This window comes from Lissotriton helveticus, chromosome 3_2 (genome assembly GCF_964261635.1).
Source record: "Lissotriton helveticus chromosome 3_2, aLisHel1.1, whole genome shotgun sequence".
Taxonomy (NCBI): Eukaryota; Metazoa; Chordata; class Amphibia; order Caudata; family Salamandridae; genus Lissotriton; species Lissotriton helveticus.
This window is the reverse complement of record NC_136062.1, coordinates 464,752,790-464,771,644: the sequence shown is the minus strand read 5'-3', so window position 1 is coordinate 464,771,644 and position 18,855 is coordinate 464,752,790. Positions and strand designations below refer to the sequence as shown.

Genomic DNA, 18,855 nt, shown 5'->3' with positions numbered 1-18,855 from the left:
AAAGGGTGGGTCTGCAAGGGGCAAGTGAGCTAAACCTTAAGCAAGTTCAAATTTGGCTTCGAAGAAATTCCACATGGGGGCCGTAAACAAAGGTGAGAGAATGCCAGTGGAGTTCCCCAAAGGAAATGGACATGTAAGGGTTAATCTATTAATGGGCAGTGTAGCAGAGCAGAATACTGGGGTGCACAGCGATAGGTATTATCCCCTGAGTGTATGGTCAAGAATATTGAGTTTTAAATATAGTGCTACAAAAAAACAAAGCAAACATCTCAGATATCAAAATAGGATGTATGACGTTACAACGCATACTTTTACAACGACTACCATTACAACGAATTTTTTACAACGCAAAAACTTTTACAACGCATACCATTACAACGCAAGATTTTACAACGCAAGTACCTTTACAACGCATACCATTACAACGTAAATATTGGTAAGTATATAACATGTTTTTTAATATAAATTATTTTAAATTATTAAAATATAATTACATTTTATTTAATTTTATTTAATTAATTTAATTTAAATATAATTTTATTTTATTTTTACAAATTAACCCTGTACCCCAAAAACCCCAAACTGTCCCTGAACCCTAAAAATACCCCTTTACCCAAAAACCCCAAACTGACCCTGAACCCTAAAAATACCCCTTTACCCAAAAACTGAAAACTGACCCTGAACCCTAAAAATACCCCTTTACCCAAAAACTGAAAACTGACCCTGAACCCTAAAAATACCCCTTTACCCAAAAACTGAAACTGACCCTGAACCCTAAAAATACCCCTTTACCCAAAAACTGAAAACTGACCCTGAACCCTAAAAATACCCCTTTACCCAAAAACTGAAAACTGACCCTAAACCCTAAAAATACCCCTTTACCCAAAAACTGAAAACTGACCCTAAACCCTAAAAATACCCCTTTACCCAAAAACTGAAAACTGACCCTGAACCCTAAAAATACCCCTTTACCCAAAAACTGAAAACTGACCCTAAACCCTAAAAATACCCCTTTACCCAAAAACTGAAAACTGACCCTGAACCCTAAAAATACCCCTTTACCCAAAAACTGAAAACTGACCCTAAACCCTAAAAATACCCCTTTACCCAAAAATTGAAAACTGACCCTGAACCCTAAAAATACCCCTTTACCCAAAAACTGAAAACTGACCCTGAACCCTAAAAATACCCCTTTACCCAAAAACTGAAAACTGACCCTGAACCCTAAAAATACCCCTTTACCCAAAAACTGAAAACTGACCCTAAACCCTAAAAATACCCCTTTACCCAAAAACTGAAAACTGACCCTAAACCCTAAAAATACCCCTTTACCCAAAAACTGAAAACTGACCCTGAACCCTAAAAATACCCCTTTACCCAAAAACTGAAAACTGACCCTGAACCCTAAAAATACCCCTTTACCCAAAAAACCAAACATATAATATTTTAAAAATAATTATATACTTACCAATACTTACGTTGTAATGGTATGCGTTGTAAAGGTACTTGCGTTGTAAAATCCTGCGTTGTAATGGTATGCGTTGTAAAAGTTTTTGCGTTGTAAAAGTTTCGTTGTAATGGTAGTTCGTTGTAAAAGTTGCGTTGTAAAGGTTGTTTCCCATCAAAATATGGTTATGTAAATATATGTATAGGTAAGTATAGACTTAATACTCTTAATTTGACATTTATCTTGACAATCTATATATATATGGCTTCAAGGTAAGGTGATGCAGAGAGTAGTTCATCTATACCTACCTATACATATTCTGGATGTTGCTATAGTTGATATTCTGGCTACAGTGTCTTTGTATGTGATATTTCTCTGCTCGATATTCTAATGTTCAACCCTTGCACAAAGCATGAGCTTCCGTTCCCCAGTCTGGAAATGCTTACTGAGATTTCATCTGAAGTGCTGCAGTTTCTTCAAGTCATCGTCTGCTGTTTGGTATCGCACACAAATTTAAAGGTGCGAACACAGACGTTTGGTAATCGAGAGGCAGTGCCCCAGAGAAGTGCAGGGCCTTCACTATGAGCCCAGTGATGAGCCAACTGTACCATGTGTCTTGGAGCTTACACCAGCCTAGCTCTCTCGGGTACTCCTTTAAGTATGTGGTGTTGACGGAGAGCCACAGCTTAGCACAAGTAATCAAGAATCCACTGTGTAACTTCTTCCCAAGAGGTACCTGAGCTTCAGAAGAGGTTTGGTTCCAAGTAGAGGCACCAAAAGAGAACACAGGGGGACTCATTTATGAAATGTGACGCTTCGCTGTGAGAAAACAGCGATGCGTCACTTTTCATTGTGCCATTCTTGCGACACCAATAATGCGTCATATATACAGTACGACGCATCATGTCGCAAGGAGTTACAGATACGTCAGTATTTCTGATGTATCTGTAGGTGGAAAAATTGTGCATTGCAAGAGTGTGTCACAAAAGTGACGCAACTCCAGTAATGGGTCATTACACATGGGCAAGTCCCATGTGAAAAGTGCCTGCATCAGTCTTACGCCTTCAATGATGCAGGCGTAAGATATTGTTGCAATCTTTTAGATTTCACTGTGTCACTTCTACAACCCTTTTTTTCGGAACACCCCCACCCTGCATAAGTATACCTGGTGCAGGTATTATGTGGTGCAGAGAATACCAAGTAACGCATCTACTTTTTAAATATGCTACAATAAGGCACATTTTTTACCCTGCTGGTGCGTCACAAAAAGTGACGCACCTGCGGCGCAAAAGTGACACAAGGGCTCATAAATAAGCCCCAGGAGGTGCAGGAACAGCATAAGGGTGCCATGACTCTATAAACACACAATTGAAGTAGAGGGATGGTGGTGAAGGAGGCTATAGACAGAAGCAGTCACTACATTAAAGAGTAGAGGTATAGGGATACAGGTCTGACACTAAAAGCAAAATCACTGACTGAGTTGAGTCTGCGGAAAACTTTCAAAAACTGAAAATCAGTTCTTCATAAACAAATTAAAGAACAAAGTTCTAGACACTCTGCCCGTTGTGTGTCTAATTTACTGCTCTTTCTTCTCAGATTCTTCTGCAGTTTGATGCCTTTGATCTACAATCATCTCCAAACTGTATGTCTGACTATCTCACAATTTACGATGGCAACAATAAGACAGCCCCAGTCTTACTCAGCAAAGCGTGTGGGACGGGACAGCTCCAACCATTCACCTCTTCCGGAAATGAGATGTTGCTGGAGTTTGTAACAGATGGCTCCATCACCGCCAGTGGGTTCAAGGCCTCCTACAGCAATGGTATGGTTTGTGTCAGGCTTCTCTCAGACCGGGAGGAGGAATGCAGAGGCCTCACTCAGCAATGGGAAGGTCCTTAGTGTCAGGACACTCTCAGTTAAGGGAGTGGGTTGGAAAGGCCTTCTACAACAATGGCACGGTCCTTGATGTAGGGCGCTATGACAGAGGGGAGGGGGGACACAAAGGCCGCCTACAGCAGTGGTACTGTCCTTGGTGTCTGGATGCTCTCAGTGAGGGGAGGTAGCTTGAGAAGGCTTCCAACATAAATGGTATAATCCCTGGTGCCAGAGAACTCTCAGAAAGGGGAGGAAGGAAGCAGGCCATTTGCAGCCATGGGAAGGTACTGGGTGTAAGGCTTCTCTCAGTTAACGGAGTGGTTTGTAAAGGCAATGGTACGGCTCTTAGTGTCGCAACGCACTCAGCCATTGGAGGAAGAAGGACGCATAGACCTCCTACAGCACTGAGGGAGGAAGGACGCAAATGGCTCTTGTTGGGGCCTGTGAGCTGTACTCTCAGGAGATCTGGGTGTGTTTGTATAAGGTTCACTGCAGGAAGTGCTTGTTTCTGGCAGTAGTGGTTTTACCATGAAATGGAAGGAGCTGTTGTGGGTCCAGTGCACTGACATAATCCCCTTGAGTCTGAGAAAGGAGCAGGGGGTGGTACAAGGATTTGCAATGTTTATTTTCTGATTTCCTGCCTGTGGAATCTTGCCCAGTGATGATCTGGGTTGGCAAAGATCACACTGAGAAAATAAATAAATGGCAAGATATATGATTAGTGTAGTGGGAGAGTACTGAAAGGATCTCTGATAGTGAGAGTGGGTGTCCTCTAGTTGGCAGAACTGCTGCCTTGGCATGAGCTCTAATATTTAGCATCATGACAGGAAGTTTATATTACCAGGCCAGGCTCCTGTGTCATGACAGCATCTGGTCCCCCGGTGTGCACCAATATCTTCAATTTTATGATATGTATCAATTTTTGGGGAGATACGTGAGCTGAGATACAAACAGCGTGCAGGGGCCCTCAGGCAGAACCGCACTCTTGGCTCCTGCTTGGCAGACAGTTGTTGGTTAAGTGCTGTATTTGAGCTGGTCTGTGTTTTGTGTGTGTGGACATTGTATACTGGTGACCAGTACTCTAGGCTGCAGAGTATGTAAGATGTTTTTTTCTTCGGTTGACAGTAAAAGTAAAATGTGGTGGCACGTTCACCAGCTCTGCTGGCACCGTCTCATCTCCCGACTATCCCAAAAATTACCCTGTCAACATGGACTGCGGCTTCTACCTCACCGCTCCAGCTGGATACAAGGTAAGTGAAGGAGCTACCCAATGTCACTCTAGTACTGAAATACTTGTAGGATCTGGAATCATGAAGAACCTTCTGCTGACATATTTACAACGGAAGTGGTGGAGCGTGGCATTATGCCAAGAAGGCTAACGGTGCGCTCAGTCACTTTAGAAACACAGAGCGGCACAATATTTATATCAATACGGTGCAGCCCTGCATTTCTCCCTTGGCTGGTGCTAAAGTTAGCTGTCTAGTGCCAACACAGGCACTCTTGCACCTTAGTCAAAGCGTGGGAAATCAAGGTGTACCTTCCTGCACATAAATAATCATAAATGGCGATTTGTAACTTCTATGTGTGCTGATTATGCAACACACATAGAAGTTGTAACTCGCAATTTTTATAATTATTTTTTATGTGCAGGAAGTGACATCTTCCTGCATATAAACAATCATACATGGTGTTTTGCTGATTATATGTGTGCAGCACAATGCAGCACACAAAGAAACAGTAAAAACAAGGAGAAATAGAGCATTTCTCCTCGTTTCGCCTGTTTAAGACCAGCAACAACGGAATGCCCCTTTCATGCTAAGTATATCCTGAAAGAGTGCCTATTTCATTAAGGCGGCGTTAAGTGGCTTAACGCCATCTTGTGAATTAGGCAAAGCCCCTATAGCCACAGGAATGTCAGAAAATGTGACCTTACTGTTGCGATAGGAGCTTGTAAATATGCATCCTAGATTATCTGCCACAGTGGGTGTTATGGCATCATGATATTCCAGAACAGAGACATTAGGATAAAATGAAAAATTTGGCGTAGCCCTCCATTCCACTCAGATGATCACATATCACTTCTGGGAGATACGTCTCCTTACTTATGTAACACTGCAACCACTCGCAGGACATTGATGGTAAATAAGGGCCAGCAAATACGTCTCCTTCCTTATCTCACACTGCCCCCTTCAGGAAAGACAGTGACGGTAAGTAAGGCCAATGCATGCTTCTCCTTCCTTATGCCACAACGCCTCATGCTGGCAGGAGAGTGCTGGTAAATAAATGCCAACACATACTTCTCCTTCCTTATGCCACATAGTCTCCTCCTGGCAGGACAGTGATGGTACAGAAGGTCTAGAGCATACCTCTCCTTCCTTAGCTCACACTGCCCCCTATGGTCAGGACTGGCTGTCACATTGTTTTATTCCTTATATCACACTGCCTTCCTATTGGCGTGACTAAGGTACTCTTTGAGGACTAACACGTACTTCTTATTTACACCCTGAAGGTCTCATTGACATTCACATCTTTTGCCGTTGAAGCTGATCCACAATGCGCCTATGACTCCTTGTCTATTTTCGATGGTTCCAAGACCACCTCCCCGCTTATTGGCAAATTCTGCGGTTCCAGTCTAGTCCCACCAGTGACCTCCACCGGGAGCTCCCTTCTGCTCCAGTTCCACAGTGATGAGTCAGTGAGCATGAAGGGATTCCAGGCAACCTACACCTTCGGTAAGTTTATCTGCGATAAAGTCACCCACTGGCCTTCATCACTGACACTCATTAGGGAGGTGTTTATTCTTGATACCATGTCTGGATGCTGAGCCTGCTTAGAGATACCAAATTCTCTGTCAAAAATAAAGCTTGTACCAAGTCTACGAAAAGATACTGTAGTTCACCCGTTAGCCACAGGGATCAAGAAGGTGCCTCTCTTGGACAAAGAGTTACTGGAAGATATCTATACAAACTCTACATGGAATGGATGTATGGGTATGAACCGAGTGCATTGGAAGGCAGAAAAACTCAAACTTCACTCAATACTCAAACAAAATTCCAACACCTGGTCCCTTACACTGTATAAGTCATACCTGGACATTCACATGTCATGTCAATTAGGGAACGATTGTGCAATTTAGATCAGAGAGCAAGACTCAATAAATAGGAGAGCAGTGGTATATGAACTATAATATGCATGTATTAATTGACCTTAAATATTCATATTTCAAGCTCAGAATGGGGGGATTGATGAGGTCTGGTGTGTAGGAGCAGAAAAGGATTAACATACACCTATACCTTTAGATTATAAAAAATAACATTCTTGAATTCTTGAGCTCTGAAGTAGTTTTCAACCCACTCCTGAAGTCAGTGCATGTGATTCCAATACTCTTTCAGATACAGCTGTGGCAATTGTTTAGCCCTTTCACATCTCCATGATTGTTTTCTTTTTATGATTTTAACTAATCGAAATAAAGTGTTTTGACTGACTGACTGACATCTCCAGATGATGCCCATAACAAAGAGCACAATTGGCAATTAATAAATAGCCTCATCACCCACCATCTAACTTTGGTACTAGTGACATGTGTGGAAGGACACTAGTGCCCATTAATAAATGGCCTCATCTCCCACCATCTACCCTTGGTAGTAGTTAGATGTGTGGAAGAACACTAGTGTCCATTAATAATTACGTTCATCTCCCACCATCTAACTTTGGTAGTAGTGACATGTGCCATAGGGCACTAGTGCCAATTAATATATAGTCTCATCTCCCATCTAACTTTGTAACAGAGACATGTGTGAAAGGGCATTAGTGCCAATTAATAAATAGCCTAATCTCCAATCTGCTAACACTGCTGGTAGTGACATGTGTCAAAGGACACTAGTGCCAATTAATAAATAGCCTCATCTCCAATCTAGCTTTGGTGGTAGAGACATATGTCAAAGGACACTAGTGCCAATTAAAAACTGTCTCCCACCATCTACTTTTGGTAGTAGTGACATGTGTGAAAGGGCACTAGTGCATATTAATACATACCCTCATCTCTCACCATATAAGTTTGCTAGTACTGACAAGTGTCATGGGACACTAGTGCATATTAATAAATAGCCTCATCTCCAACCATCTAAATTTGGTAGTAGTGACGTGTCAAAGGGCAGAAGTGGCAATTGATGAATAAATATCCTCATATCCCACCATCTGTTTATGGTAGTAGCGACATGTGTGGAAGGGCACTAGTGGCAATTCATGAATAACTACATCTCCTACCATCTAACCCTAGTAGTAGTGACATGCGTCAAAAGACACTAATGCCAGTCAATAAATAGCCTCTTCTCCCACCATCAAACCTTTGTAGTAGTGGCTAGGCACTAGTGACAATTAATCATGTGACATCTTATAGGACACTTGTGCCAAAAAGTAAATAGCCTCATCTACGACCATCTAACTTTTGTAGTAGTGGCGTGTCAAGGAGCAGTGGTGCCAATTAATAAATAGCCTCACATCCCACCATATAATGTTGGTAGTTCTAACAAGTAATGTGTCAAAGGGCACTAGTGGCTATTAATAAATAACCCCATCTACCACTATCTATCTTTTGTGGTAGTGACATTTGTCATTGCCCTTTCAATGACTAAGGTGGTCATTTAGCTGTTGGTGAAGTGGCAGTCCTGCTGCTAATTGGCATTTCAGGGCCTGCCGCGTCTCCTGTAGATGCCCAGTAAAGATGGGCCCTAGTGCCAGTTAATAAATAGCCTCCTCTCCCACCATTGTAAAATGGAAGACAGAGGGGATCAGCATTTTACCGAGGGGGGTCCTGTTGTAAATTAGTGGGGTCCTGCTCTGGGAAACTCTTAGTCCCCCCTCTTATTTGGAGGTGGAAACTGCTGATTGACTGCAGGAGCAGCCTTCACTGGCAGTAAGCCATCTCAAACAGGTCTCTGCATTTGATGCAGCATGAAAGACACTCTTTGTAGGGGTTGGCCTCCCAAATCAAATCTGTTCTGTCTGTGTCTGCCATGGGGGACATGGCGAAACTGGACACGGAAAAACAACTGTGGTCTCTTTGCTTTGGGGTTTGTATGTGAATGCACAAATAATTCTGCTGCAACTGTTACATTCAACTAGGATGAATGGCTTGCCATAGTATGGGTGGAGATAGTACTTCTGAAGCCACCTCAGCCTCCATGGACTGACCACTGCTGTCTAAATGACCCCAAAATGCTGCTGACCAACCTTATGATGGGCTGGACTCACTATTCACAAAAACAGCAAAACACATTCATATAATAGAATTATCAAATATTATGAAAGTACTCACCACAGTAAATTTGCCTTATACATATTTGTTGGGTATCATGATAATCAGAGAGTTTTATGTTGCTCAGTTGGTGGAAAAGCCTACTCATACTTCTACAACTTCTTTGTGTTTTCCAATATTCACCTCCAGTGAGTGCCTAACCCTGGAGAAGCCGACATGCCACAGCTGCACAGAGGGTCCTGACTCCAGATGTATATCTGTTCAACGTGAAGATGGGTGGATGGTTTAAGTGCTGCATTTGTTCTCTCTGAGCCTCAGCTTTTTGTCATCCTACTTCTCTCTCTTGATGAACTTGTGTCAGTTGTTCCGTTGCGTGTTGTTGTCACAAGTAGTAAGAAGCACGTCGCCAACAGTGGTTGCCAATTGTGAATCAAGTGTTTTCAACCTGCCTGACATCTGGCTCCTAGCTGAGCCATTAATGCATTTGATGATGAATTATACTGAGTGTGAAATGTTGTGCTGATGTGCAGTGAAATAAAGATATAAAATAAAATGTTGACTCTTTTTCAGATCATGTAACATAGAACCGATTTTATATTGGTACAATGGGCCGTGCCCTTCTGATAGGGGACTTCTATTTTTGGTAGGGTGGTGTGTGATGTGTATGTGTGTTTGTATATGCATGTGTATGTGCACGCCATCTGTGTCAGCTGGAAGTGGCACAGAGGATGAATGGATGATGCCAATCATGGCCTGGCCACCAATTAAAGAACTTTGGTGGCTTTCCTTTGATATTATCATTATTTTTATACTGAAGTTGTTTCAGTGATTCTGCCTAGAAACATATCTATGCCTGGAACCATAGAGCATCAGAAAGTAGAGTTTAATTCATCATACCGCATCAGTATCTATGGGCCCAAATCACGGCTAGCTTATAGTGACTCACTTGCCCTCCTAACCTTTCCAGAGAGGCAAGTGATTAGGCACCCCAGAACACCAACCATTAGACCCTCTCAGGGATCATGATAGAAGGCTATCACCTTTCAGTCTCTCACTCATACATGTCCACATTAAATGAAAAAGACACAAGAAGAAAGCACACAATATTTATAAAGACTATTGTTCTCTATTATGAATCAACAGCCAGGATGCCCGTAGGGTTGCAGCGCGCTCTACAAATGATATAAATAAATAAAATAAATGATATAAATAACAGCAATGCTATCAGAAAATATATGCAGGTCAAAAATGGGATTAGCATAATTGAGAGATCATACACAATATAAAGCCATGTCATATTAGCTGACAGATTTGCTTAAGCCTACAATCACTATGGGAATCTATGTTATATTATAGATCTCTTGGATTAATGGCAAACCCCATACCTGGCATACATAGGTAGCTGTTCTGCATCTCAGCTGGCGCTTCTCTCTCGTCTCCAGACCTGTGTTCTGCAAAAATGTCTTCACTCTGTGTGTTTTCAAAGCAAAAAGTCCCTGGCTATGTGATAAAATCTGGGTTTAAAAACAGCAGCTGGATTTCTCTTTTATGTCTGGGTGCTAGTGTCTGACCACAGAGAATAACAGGAAACAGCATCGCTTGCCCTTGTATGAGATGTCCCAGCTGAATCCGAGAAGAAGAGCAAAATACAAAAGCATGCGCAGCCTATTTGTGAAATAACAATGTGACACAAAAACAAGTGTGATATTTTGTAATGTGTGCAAGGCAAAAGTGTCCTACAACATATACAGTTAGACTAACTTAGGGAAAATGACAATCAGCTCCATAGGGAACACACAACAAAGTGACATCAGATGGAGAATGTCTGAGGATATCGTGAAGATCAGGTGGATGGGCGTTCTCTAACAGCCTCCTACTCCACATTAGATCATCTTTCTCTCCTCTTGAATTCCACAAGAACCTGGTACTCTGGCTTTTCATTTAACCAACCTACCTTAGGCAAGGCTAGGCTAGACACACACCTACTCAGAATCAGGATACCAAAAAGCATGGAAGTTTCTCAAAAGGGTAGAAGTATATTTACACACGTAGATTTACTCTTGTATATGTTTACCTTTGTGTTTGAGCTCCTTGATAAGTTGCAGCGTTAATTAATTAAATGTATTTGGTAAAAGTGTATGAAAATAAATACATATATAGACACACGCACAGACATACTCACAGGAACTCATACATTTAAAACTTTATTCATATGTAATGTATGTTCTCTAACTGTATATTAATGTTAATACAAGATAGAAATGACCAAGCATTACGAATCGCAATTACGATGGGGTGTGAAAAGGGTGGCTACTCCTGATGTAGGGATGGTCTGGAGGTGGAGGTGGACTTATCATATTTTCACCTTAACCACAATGATTAGATATAAGGACATTTTACACACAATAAGTTGCAATGAAAGTTATATCATATATCCTGATCATTCTGAAACCCTTAACATATTTTAGTTTTCTGCGGCTGGACTTGGCCACCCCTAATGTGAGCTGACAGTAATGCTAGCATGTTGGACCTACTCCTGGCTACAAAACTGGTGGATCACAGTCAGTCATATTCCTCACTGTATAAACAAGAACATTTCCTTTCTGTGTTGTTATGCTTCTAATGGGTGACCGAAAGGCCTACACACAAACCTTGATTTACTTTTATATCAAAATTATGACACAGGTGATTAGTACTACACAACACGAGTGATTACTATTGGTTTCTCAGATTTTATTTACCTTAAAAACATTTTCTTTTTCAATTAAAAACATAAACTGGTCGAGCATTCATTGTATATTGTAGTTAAGATCATGTGCTCTGGTACATTTAGAAAAAGTCTATCTAACAATTCCAATTTACGGTTACTATCTCAGAGTCACTGATCCTATTGCTTTCATCAAAACTTAACTTAGAACACAATTTAGTAGATAAACCTGAAAAGTGAAATCAAATAAAAACATAATACATTAAAAGTCCTTAGTCGACGCGTTTCGGTGCTTTTGTAGTGATGTAACACCTTCCTCAGGACAGACGAATTAAAAACAGGTATGGTCTTCTTTCTACAAAATGAATGCACATAATTAATTTACGCTTACTAAAGAGAACGTGTAGTAAGACGAGTTGTGTACTGGTCGTGTCATATTTGAAAAGATTTGATTGCTTTCACAAACTAACAGGCTTACTTTGGTTAGTTGACTATTGGTCCTTCCCATCATTTAGGGCCAATGGAAATTCATTTTAAATCAGGAGAAAGTCTAATGAACGCTCTCAGAGTTTCTGTAATTCAAGAGGGTAGCATTAGAATAAATGCAGCTATCCTCACCTGATCAACATAAAAATGAATAACGTGCCTACTTACTTAAAAACGGGGAGACTCGTTTTTATGGTGTCAATTTAATCGTTACTACGTCTTTCAATCTGCGCAGAACAGCTGATCGATTCTAGTACACCAGTTGCCTATATAGATTAATCAAACATTGTATTTAGAGTCTGGTTATTACGTTCTTTCTGAACTAGTGTTCCATAGCTCCTCATTGATATAACTACATACCTATAAATTTGAGGCATATCGCTTAATCCAGCTTGTTATCCTCCAGCTGGAAATCAATTTTGAGGCGATGATCCCACTTCTTTCTGTACAACCTAGATGATAGGGTTTGTTTATTGCACATGTCTCTGCATAGATTATGAAGAACATGAATTGTTTCATTATTTTCATCATTATGGGTTTGAGTCTAGGATTGTAGGTCCTCATACGAACCCAATTTTAAGCACCCCACATGAAGGGTATATTTATCAAACTACCCCCGATCCACTTTTCCCGGTAGAATGTTCTGTAAGCTGGTATCTATGGGAAAAAGGAAAACCAACGCCTACCTGAGTTTGGTAGCTGGCGTGTACAGCCCTTGTGTGATACTTCATGGCTGTAATAAGCCTCACAAGGCATTTAGCGTATTGGCAATTAGTTTCTTAAAAAAAGGCTACTAGAGATCGGTGGAGTGGTTTAAATTCCTATGATTTGGATGTTACATAAAGCTGTAAAACCTGCATGACTAGTTGCACTTTGTTTCAGATACTACACCTACTCGTATTTTTTTCGCATTTAGATTACCATGATCGGTGGCGATAATAATAAACATTTACAGTTTATGATTTAGAATTCGTAACACAGTCCCAGCCCTGCTAGACTCCTAATATTACTACGCTGGTTACTAGGACTTGTGTTAAGAGTTTAGCAGGGATATCTCAGGCGTATAGCGTAACCCCTTAATCTGCCCGCACTCCTTACCGTGTAATCGCGTTCAGCTATCTTCTGACACCTTCCTGCTCCCCGTGCTTGGAATGTAATGGTAACAGGTCGGAACTATATATAGGGGCCTCCCTTTCATTTAATCACTTAATTGGCATAGCCGGCGGCCTGGAATGGATAACACCTGTGCACGTACTCTGGTCGCCATGATTGTAGTTTCATGAAGAAACTCATTACCTACGTCATATCCGAATGTCATCGGTCGGCGCAAACATTCACGCCATTTTGGTAGTTTTTGTAAAGATGAATAATGCCGTTACTCTAACAGTAGAATGTCGGTTATCTATTGTTTGTTAGATTATTATTGGTACTCACAGTTATAGATAACCTAATTGCTCTCTATCAAATTTGTGGTTACCCATTCTATCTTTACTCGAATCACAATCTATTTTTTACGGACACGGAAATCTAGCCATACTTTTCCAAAAATCAATCATCTTATTCGGTTGTATTGGATACATGGATTTTATTTGCCTTTCTCTATTGTCTGGGTAGGATAACCCTTAAATTCGTGTAATGTAGGTCTTACTGCATTAACTGTCAAATCATGCAAGGCAAGGTGTCCGTCTTCTGTTTATGAAGTTCAATTATCAAAATGACCCATCTTTTCTTAGCGCTAGTCTGAGTACCTGCGATGTGTTAGTATTGTACATGTGTCTGTTTGTTCGTATACGGAATGCCAAAAGTTCTGGAGCACATGAATATACATTCAGGCATGCATGACAAATTAATCATTACGAATCTCCGCAATGCATTATTGTTGTTACAAAATTGCAGTATTTACAAACGCGTAAACAGCGTACATTTTTATTTAACATTGCGATCTGAGACAGTACTATACCCTTTATCAAACAAAACACAATAACTCAAAACAAAACAACTCATCAGAATCATGTAGTTTTAGTCATAAGGGTGTATCTAGTTTATTTCGGTCTCTTCACCATTCATACCTCTGATATGTATATGAACATACAAATATTTATGTGATTGATTAATACTATTTTTCAAAGCCAACAGGTCACAATTATTTATATTGTCCTCTGTTGTGACATTCTCGACCTCATCTCAGCTGATACTATAACTGGGATGAGAATTGAACAAAAGTATTACTTAATCATTCTGTCCCATTCTTCACGGCCATTAAGTCCTAAGTAATAAGATTTGAAATTCGACATGAAGAATTGTTCCCTCTGCTTGCGTTTCTTGTTTTGATCGCCTCCTCTCACAGATATTTTAATTTTCTCTAGGATGAACCATTTTATGTCATCCAAACCATGTTTTTCAGAAATCCAATGCTCTACCAAGGGTGCATTCCTTTTATGCTTTTTTATTGCTGACCGGTGTACGACAATTTACATGGTCATTCATCCAATGAAAGATTCCATTTACTTCCAGTTTGTCTGTTTTTAAAATATTTTTAAAATGTGTGCAGGACCCACATGGTAAATTTCCTCTAATGGGAGTATTGTTAAAAACATTTTTTTGTGCTCCAACTTTTGGCTCTCTAAATGTCTGCACAAGGTGGTTTCTAATGGTTTTGTTTCTCCTATATGCATAGATTGGCTTAGCCATTGGTGTGGCTCCTGTTTTGTTCAGTGTAGACCATTTTTTGTTAATCAGATTCTTGACTTTATTGCTAAAGCCATTGAAATCGGATACCATAATGATCCCATTATTTGGTTCCTTAGATTTCGCATGACTTTCAAAGAGGCTTTCACGATTATTACCATAGTTATATTCATCAGTGTGTCACTGAAAGTCATATTGAGTGGCATGTCATGCCTGTAAGAGGTTAGAGAACTGGTGAAGACACAGTCACATGCCAGGTTGGCAACTCTGAAGCTTGGCATAATTGAGCCCTATCAGGAGGAAGGAGTCATAAGTCATGTGTTAGTCTACCACCTCATATTGGTAGGGACTCTAATAGCTGACAAGATATGGAATTAGAAAGAATTTGTAACGTGTCCGTTTGATGTCAGTCAATTGGGCTGGGATTGGATCAGCACCATGTCAGACTAGAGAAAATGCAGAACACAACATAACCAGTGCCTCTGAAAAGCCATCACAATCAAAGCTGAGAGCATCTATAACTTGCCATCAGCATTCAGGAAGACATTTAAGTCTAGTGCAAAGCTTCTCCGAACAGTGCCTTAAAGTCTGACCACTGGAAATTGTTTGATTTCTTGTCAGGATGTTGCATACAGACATTTGGAAAGGAGGCTTACACCACAACAGTACCAATGGAGCTCGCATGTGCCGGGAAGTTCTTTGCTGTAGCTGGAAAGACTTTATGCCAAACACAATAACAAAAAAGGCCATCAGAATGCATATGAGTACTCAGACACACCTAATCATCCAGTGTTTGTGGCTGTTTAGATGGAATGCACAAAGTGTAGCTGTGCCTTGCCTGTGCAGGATCTCATGGACATACTCTGCACCTTGTACTGGCCACTGGCCTTGTTGTTTCATTTAATCAACACATTATATCTGCCTTACAGCCTAGCACTCGCCACTCAAATGTGATTTGATTCAGGAACATCTCAGGATCTGAAATAAGGTTTGGCAGGCAGACCACTGTTGGTCAGAATGGTGGCGGTCATCTCCTTCTCCTTCCTGGTTGAACTACTACCCTCCAAAGAATTAGGTCACCACTGGGGTTTTCTTCCAGGGGTGGGGGACATTACTTTACTTCTGTTTGTGACAGAAAGAAAAGAATGACAACAGACTGTCCACTTAAAATAGGGTGCGCGGTCTGATGCCCTCACTTTGATACCCCTTACCTTTTTGAGTCATCGTAATAAGCTTTCTGAAAGCTGAGCCAGTTGTACACTACTGCCAGGGACTTGGGGGTTTGACAAACAGGGTACTCCACCATGTTTATGACAAAGTACCCTGTCTGTTAATCTCTAAGTCACGCCCTCATTGCTTTTAAAAATAGTTTACTATTTTTTGCCTATTATATGTTAGGAAAAGTATGTGATTACCGTTCTAACATGGCGCTGCCTTGTCCTAAAGGAGTATTTACTTTTGGTGCCAACAAGGTCCCATACCAGCGCCAAGATGCTCCTTGGAGTGAAAGTTGCGCTATATAAATGCCACATTACATTACATTACATTACTAAACTTCGTCATTCAATTGTGGCTACACATAGAAAGCCATCATTGGTATTAGTCGGATCCCATACATGCCAACAAATCTGAGGCCAGCAGCTTCTGTTCCACTTGGATACCCCTGATCCAAATATCATCTCTTCAGTTTTCTACCCATTAAGTTTCAAAAAGTTAGCTAACATCAAGTCTGTCACTCTGGTCATATATCCAAGGACATTTTCCGACAATGAGCCCAGCCCCTTATGATTGGTAACCATAATCTGTGTATCATCTGCATATGACACCACCTCCAATCCAAAAGAATGGACCACAGTTGCAAGGAGTGCCACATACAGATTGAAAAGAGTAGGGCTCAGAGACGACCCCTGCGGGACTCCACAAGGTAGAACAATGGAGTCAGAGTGAAAGGATTTTAAATTCACCCTTTAGGATCTCCCTGTCAGAAATGAGGACAGGAGAGCAAGTGCTTGATGTGAGATGCCAAGTCTCCGGAGTCTGTCCAGCAGCAGAGTAGGTGAAATGGTATCAAATTCTGCTGACAGATCCAAGAGGATTAGCACTAACATCTGTCCTTCATCCACCGTGTGCCCGATGTAGTCAGTGGCTGATATTAAAGCTGTTTCTGTTCCATGATGCCTCCTAAATTCAAATTGCGAATCATTATGCCATGATTGATGTTCTGCAGTTTCCATGAGCTGCTTAATAGGATGCAGCTTGAGGATTTTTGCCGGTGCAGGAAGCAAGGAAATGGAACAGTAGTTTCTACAGTCCCTAGGATCAAGATTAGGTTTTTTTCAAAAGAGGTTTGATAATGACCTGTTTCCAAGTATGGGGATAGATTTCGATCGAATGATATTATTTATTTATTTACAGAGGGGTTCTACTATGGTGTCAGCAGCCATAAGGGGAGAGGATGTAGCCTTAGGCTAGAGCGGTCGACCTCGAAGCTGGGGAACCTGGTTCGAGTCTCGGCATCCACGCTCAACATCCTGTGATACTGGGCAAAGCACTTAATCTCCCTGTGCCTAACAAAAATGAATGTGTCCATCTATAACGAAACTGGTGCTCATGTAAAGCACTCTGCTACCCGATGTTTCGGTTCTACTTCGGGCTATATCAAACTCTTAAAAAATATATATATGGAGGCTTGCGGAAGGACACGCCTCCATCAGACAGTCTGAATGAGTTCTCATAAGATATTGTACAAGAAAAAGTGGCTTGAGGTCAGAGAATTTTGAGAGGCCTCTATTCTCGCTACCAGGCAACAGAGGTGTATCTTCAATAGGACTTCTGACTAACGAAGTTATGATAAGTGTTTCAGGGTGTGAATCGAAGCCGGTACATGTGTCTGTGATTTTTGTTTGAATTAAGGTAGCCAATTGATTTCAGAATATTTGTGATGTTTCAGGTTCTGCCATGGATTGGGAGGATGAGTGTTGCTGTACCAGCTTAAACAGCTCTTTAGTGGATGTTGAGTTATCAATTATGTGCGTACAATATATGGATTTTTCTTCCACCAGTGCGCATTTATATTCCTTAGCACTAGCTTTAGATAATGTTCTGTCCTGTTCCTCTAAAGTTAGTCTCCAGGATCGCTCAGCGCGACGACAAACTTATTTTAAATGTTTGAGTTTGTCATACCATGGATCCGAGGGGGGGCATTTTTTCTGGGTATGTGATTTAAGAGGTGCCACTATGTTAGCTGCAGATTTTAACAATGTAGCAAAAGCCTCAGCCCCAAGATTAGGTTCCTCTTGAATAGTACAGGGACTATTTATTAAGGTGTTGATCAGAGTGGCGGCTGAGATACCTTTCCAGTTTCTAAATTTACTAGGACATTGAGGGGGTCTCTGTTCCCCGCTCAGTGCTGGCGGGAGGAAGTTAAACCGTACTGCACTATGGTATGACATACATATAGGTATTGTATGTTGGAAGGCAATTCGTGAATCATTGGGAAAGATACCATCCAATGTATGTCCTGCTTTGTGGGTCAGGGATGTTACTAGTTGGCCAAGCCCATGCTACAAAGCATCTCTTTCAGAGTATTAGAGTCTGAGTTGTCCCTCTCTTCTAGATAAAAGGTAAAGTCTCCTAGGACTGTTCGGGACTTTTCTACTATGACTTACTCTAGAAGTTGCTTACTCTCTTGAAAGAAAAGGCACCCTGGGTCCTGGAGGTCTATGAATCTGTAACCCTCCAAACGTACAGGCTGAAAGAATGAGTTTAAAATTAGTAGCCTCAAACGTGTGTGTATTCTGGTCTTGCCCAATAATACATTTATATTGGGATTTAAAAACAATAGCTAGCCCTCCTCCCATGCGGCCAACCCTGTCTACCCTTTGGATAGAGTAATTATCCAGGATAGCGTCAATTAGATCGGGTCCTGAGGCTGCATTGGCCCAAGTTTCAGTTAAGAAGACCCAGTAAGGTTCCAGCTCCTCAGTGAGTATTGCAAACTCAATTCTGTGCTTGATGAGGGAGCGTACATTGAGCAGCAACCCCTTATAACCTTCTATATTTTCTGGGGTGGTAACCAATGGAGTTATCCATTTCCCATTTTCCCTTTCTATGGGCAGCCATAGTATTTGCTTGGAGGGAGATGGAGTAGCCACATACCATGCAGGCTTTACTTAGGTGATCCTTCCCACTCCCTGAAGGGAATATGGCATATGTGCATTTATTGTGGCTTACAGCATTTCTATTTTCTAGCTGTATCTTTGCAGAGTATGTGATGGGTTTTGAAGTAACCGTATCACAACGATGAGCATGGCAGGCCCCAGGCTCAGACAGGACGTGGATGGGCGAAGACGGGCTTGCCTTTGGTGCGCCTCCACTGCGCGCGTCCACTGCGCA

At 41.3% G+C, this 18,855-nt stretch overlaps 1 protein-coding gene and 1 long non-coding RNA gene across 2 annotated transcripts in view; one reads left to right on the top strand and one right to left on the bottom strand.

Moving 5' to 3' along the window:
* LOC144826170 (embryonic protein UVS.2-like) overlaps positions 1-6,602 on the top strand; it is a 38,217-nt gene extending 31,615 nt beyond the window's left edge. Inside the window, exons 10-13 of the mRNA XM_078684564.1 lie at positions 3,044-3,269; positions 4,454-4,572; positions 5,832-6,054; positions 6,550-6,602. Of these exons, the coding sequence (XP_078540690.1) occupies positions 3,044-3,269; positions 4,454-4,572; positions 5,832-6,054; positions 6,550-6,602 (621 nt within the window). The remainder of the gene's footprint in view (positions 1-3,043; positions 3,270-4,453; positions 4,573-5,831; positions 6,055-6,549) is intronic.
* Positions 6,603-10,770: 4,168 nt separating this feature from the next.
* LOC144826364 (uncharacterized) lies at positions 10,771-13,051 on the bottom strand. Its single transcript, XR_013609806.1, has 5 exons — positions 12,871-13,051; positions 12,133-12,224; positions 11,941-12,038; positions 11,765-11,858; positions 10,771-11,641 (listed from the first exon to the last, which is right to left on the bottom strand). It is a non-coding gene; the product is annotated as an uncharacterized LOC144826364 (long non-coding RNA).
* Positions 13,052-18,855: the final 5,804 nt, after the last annotated feature.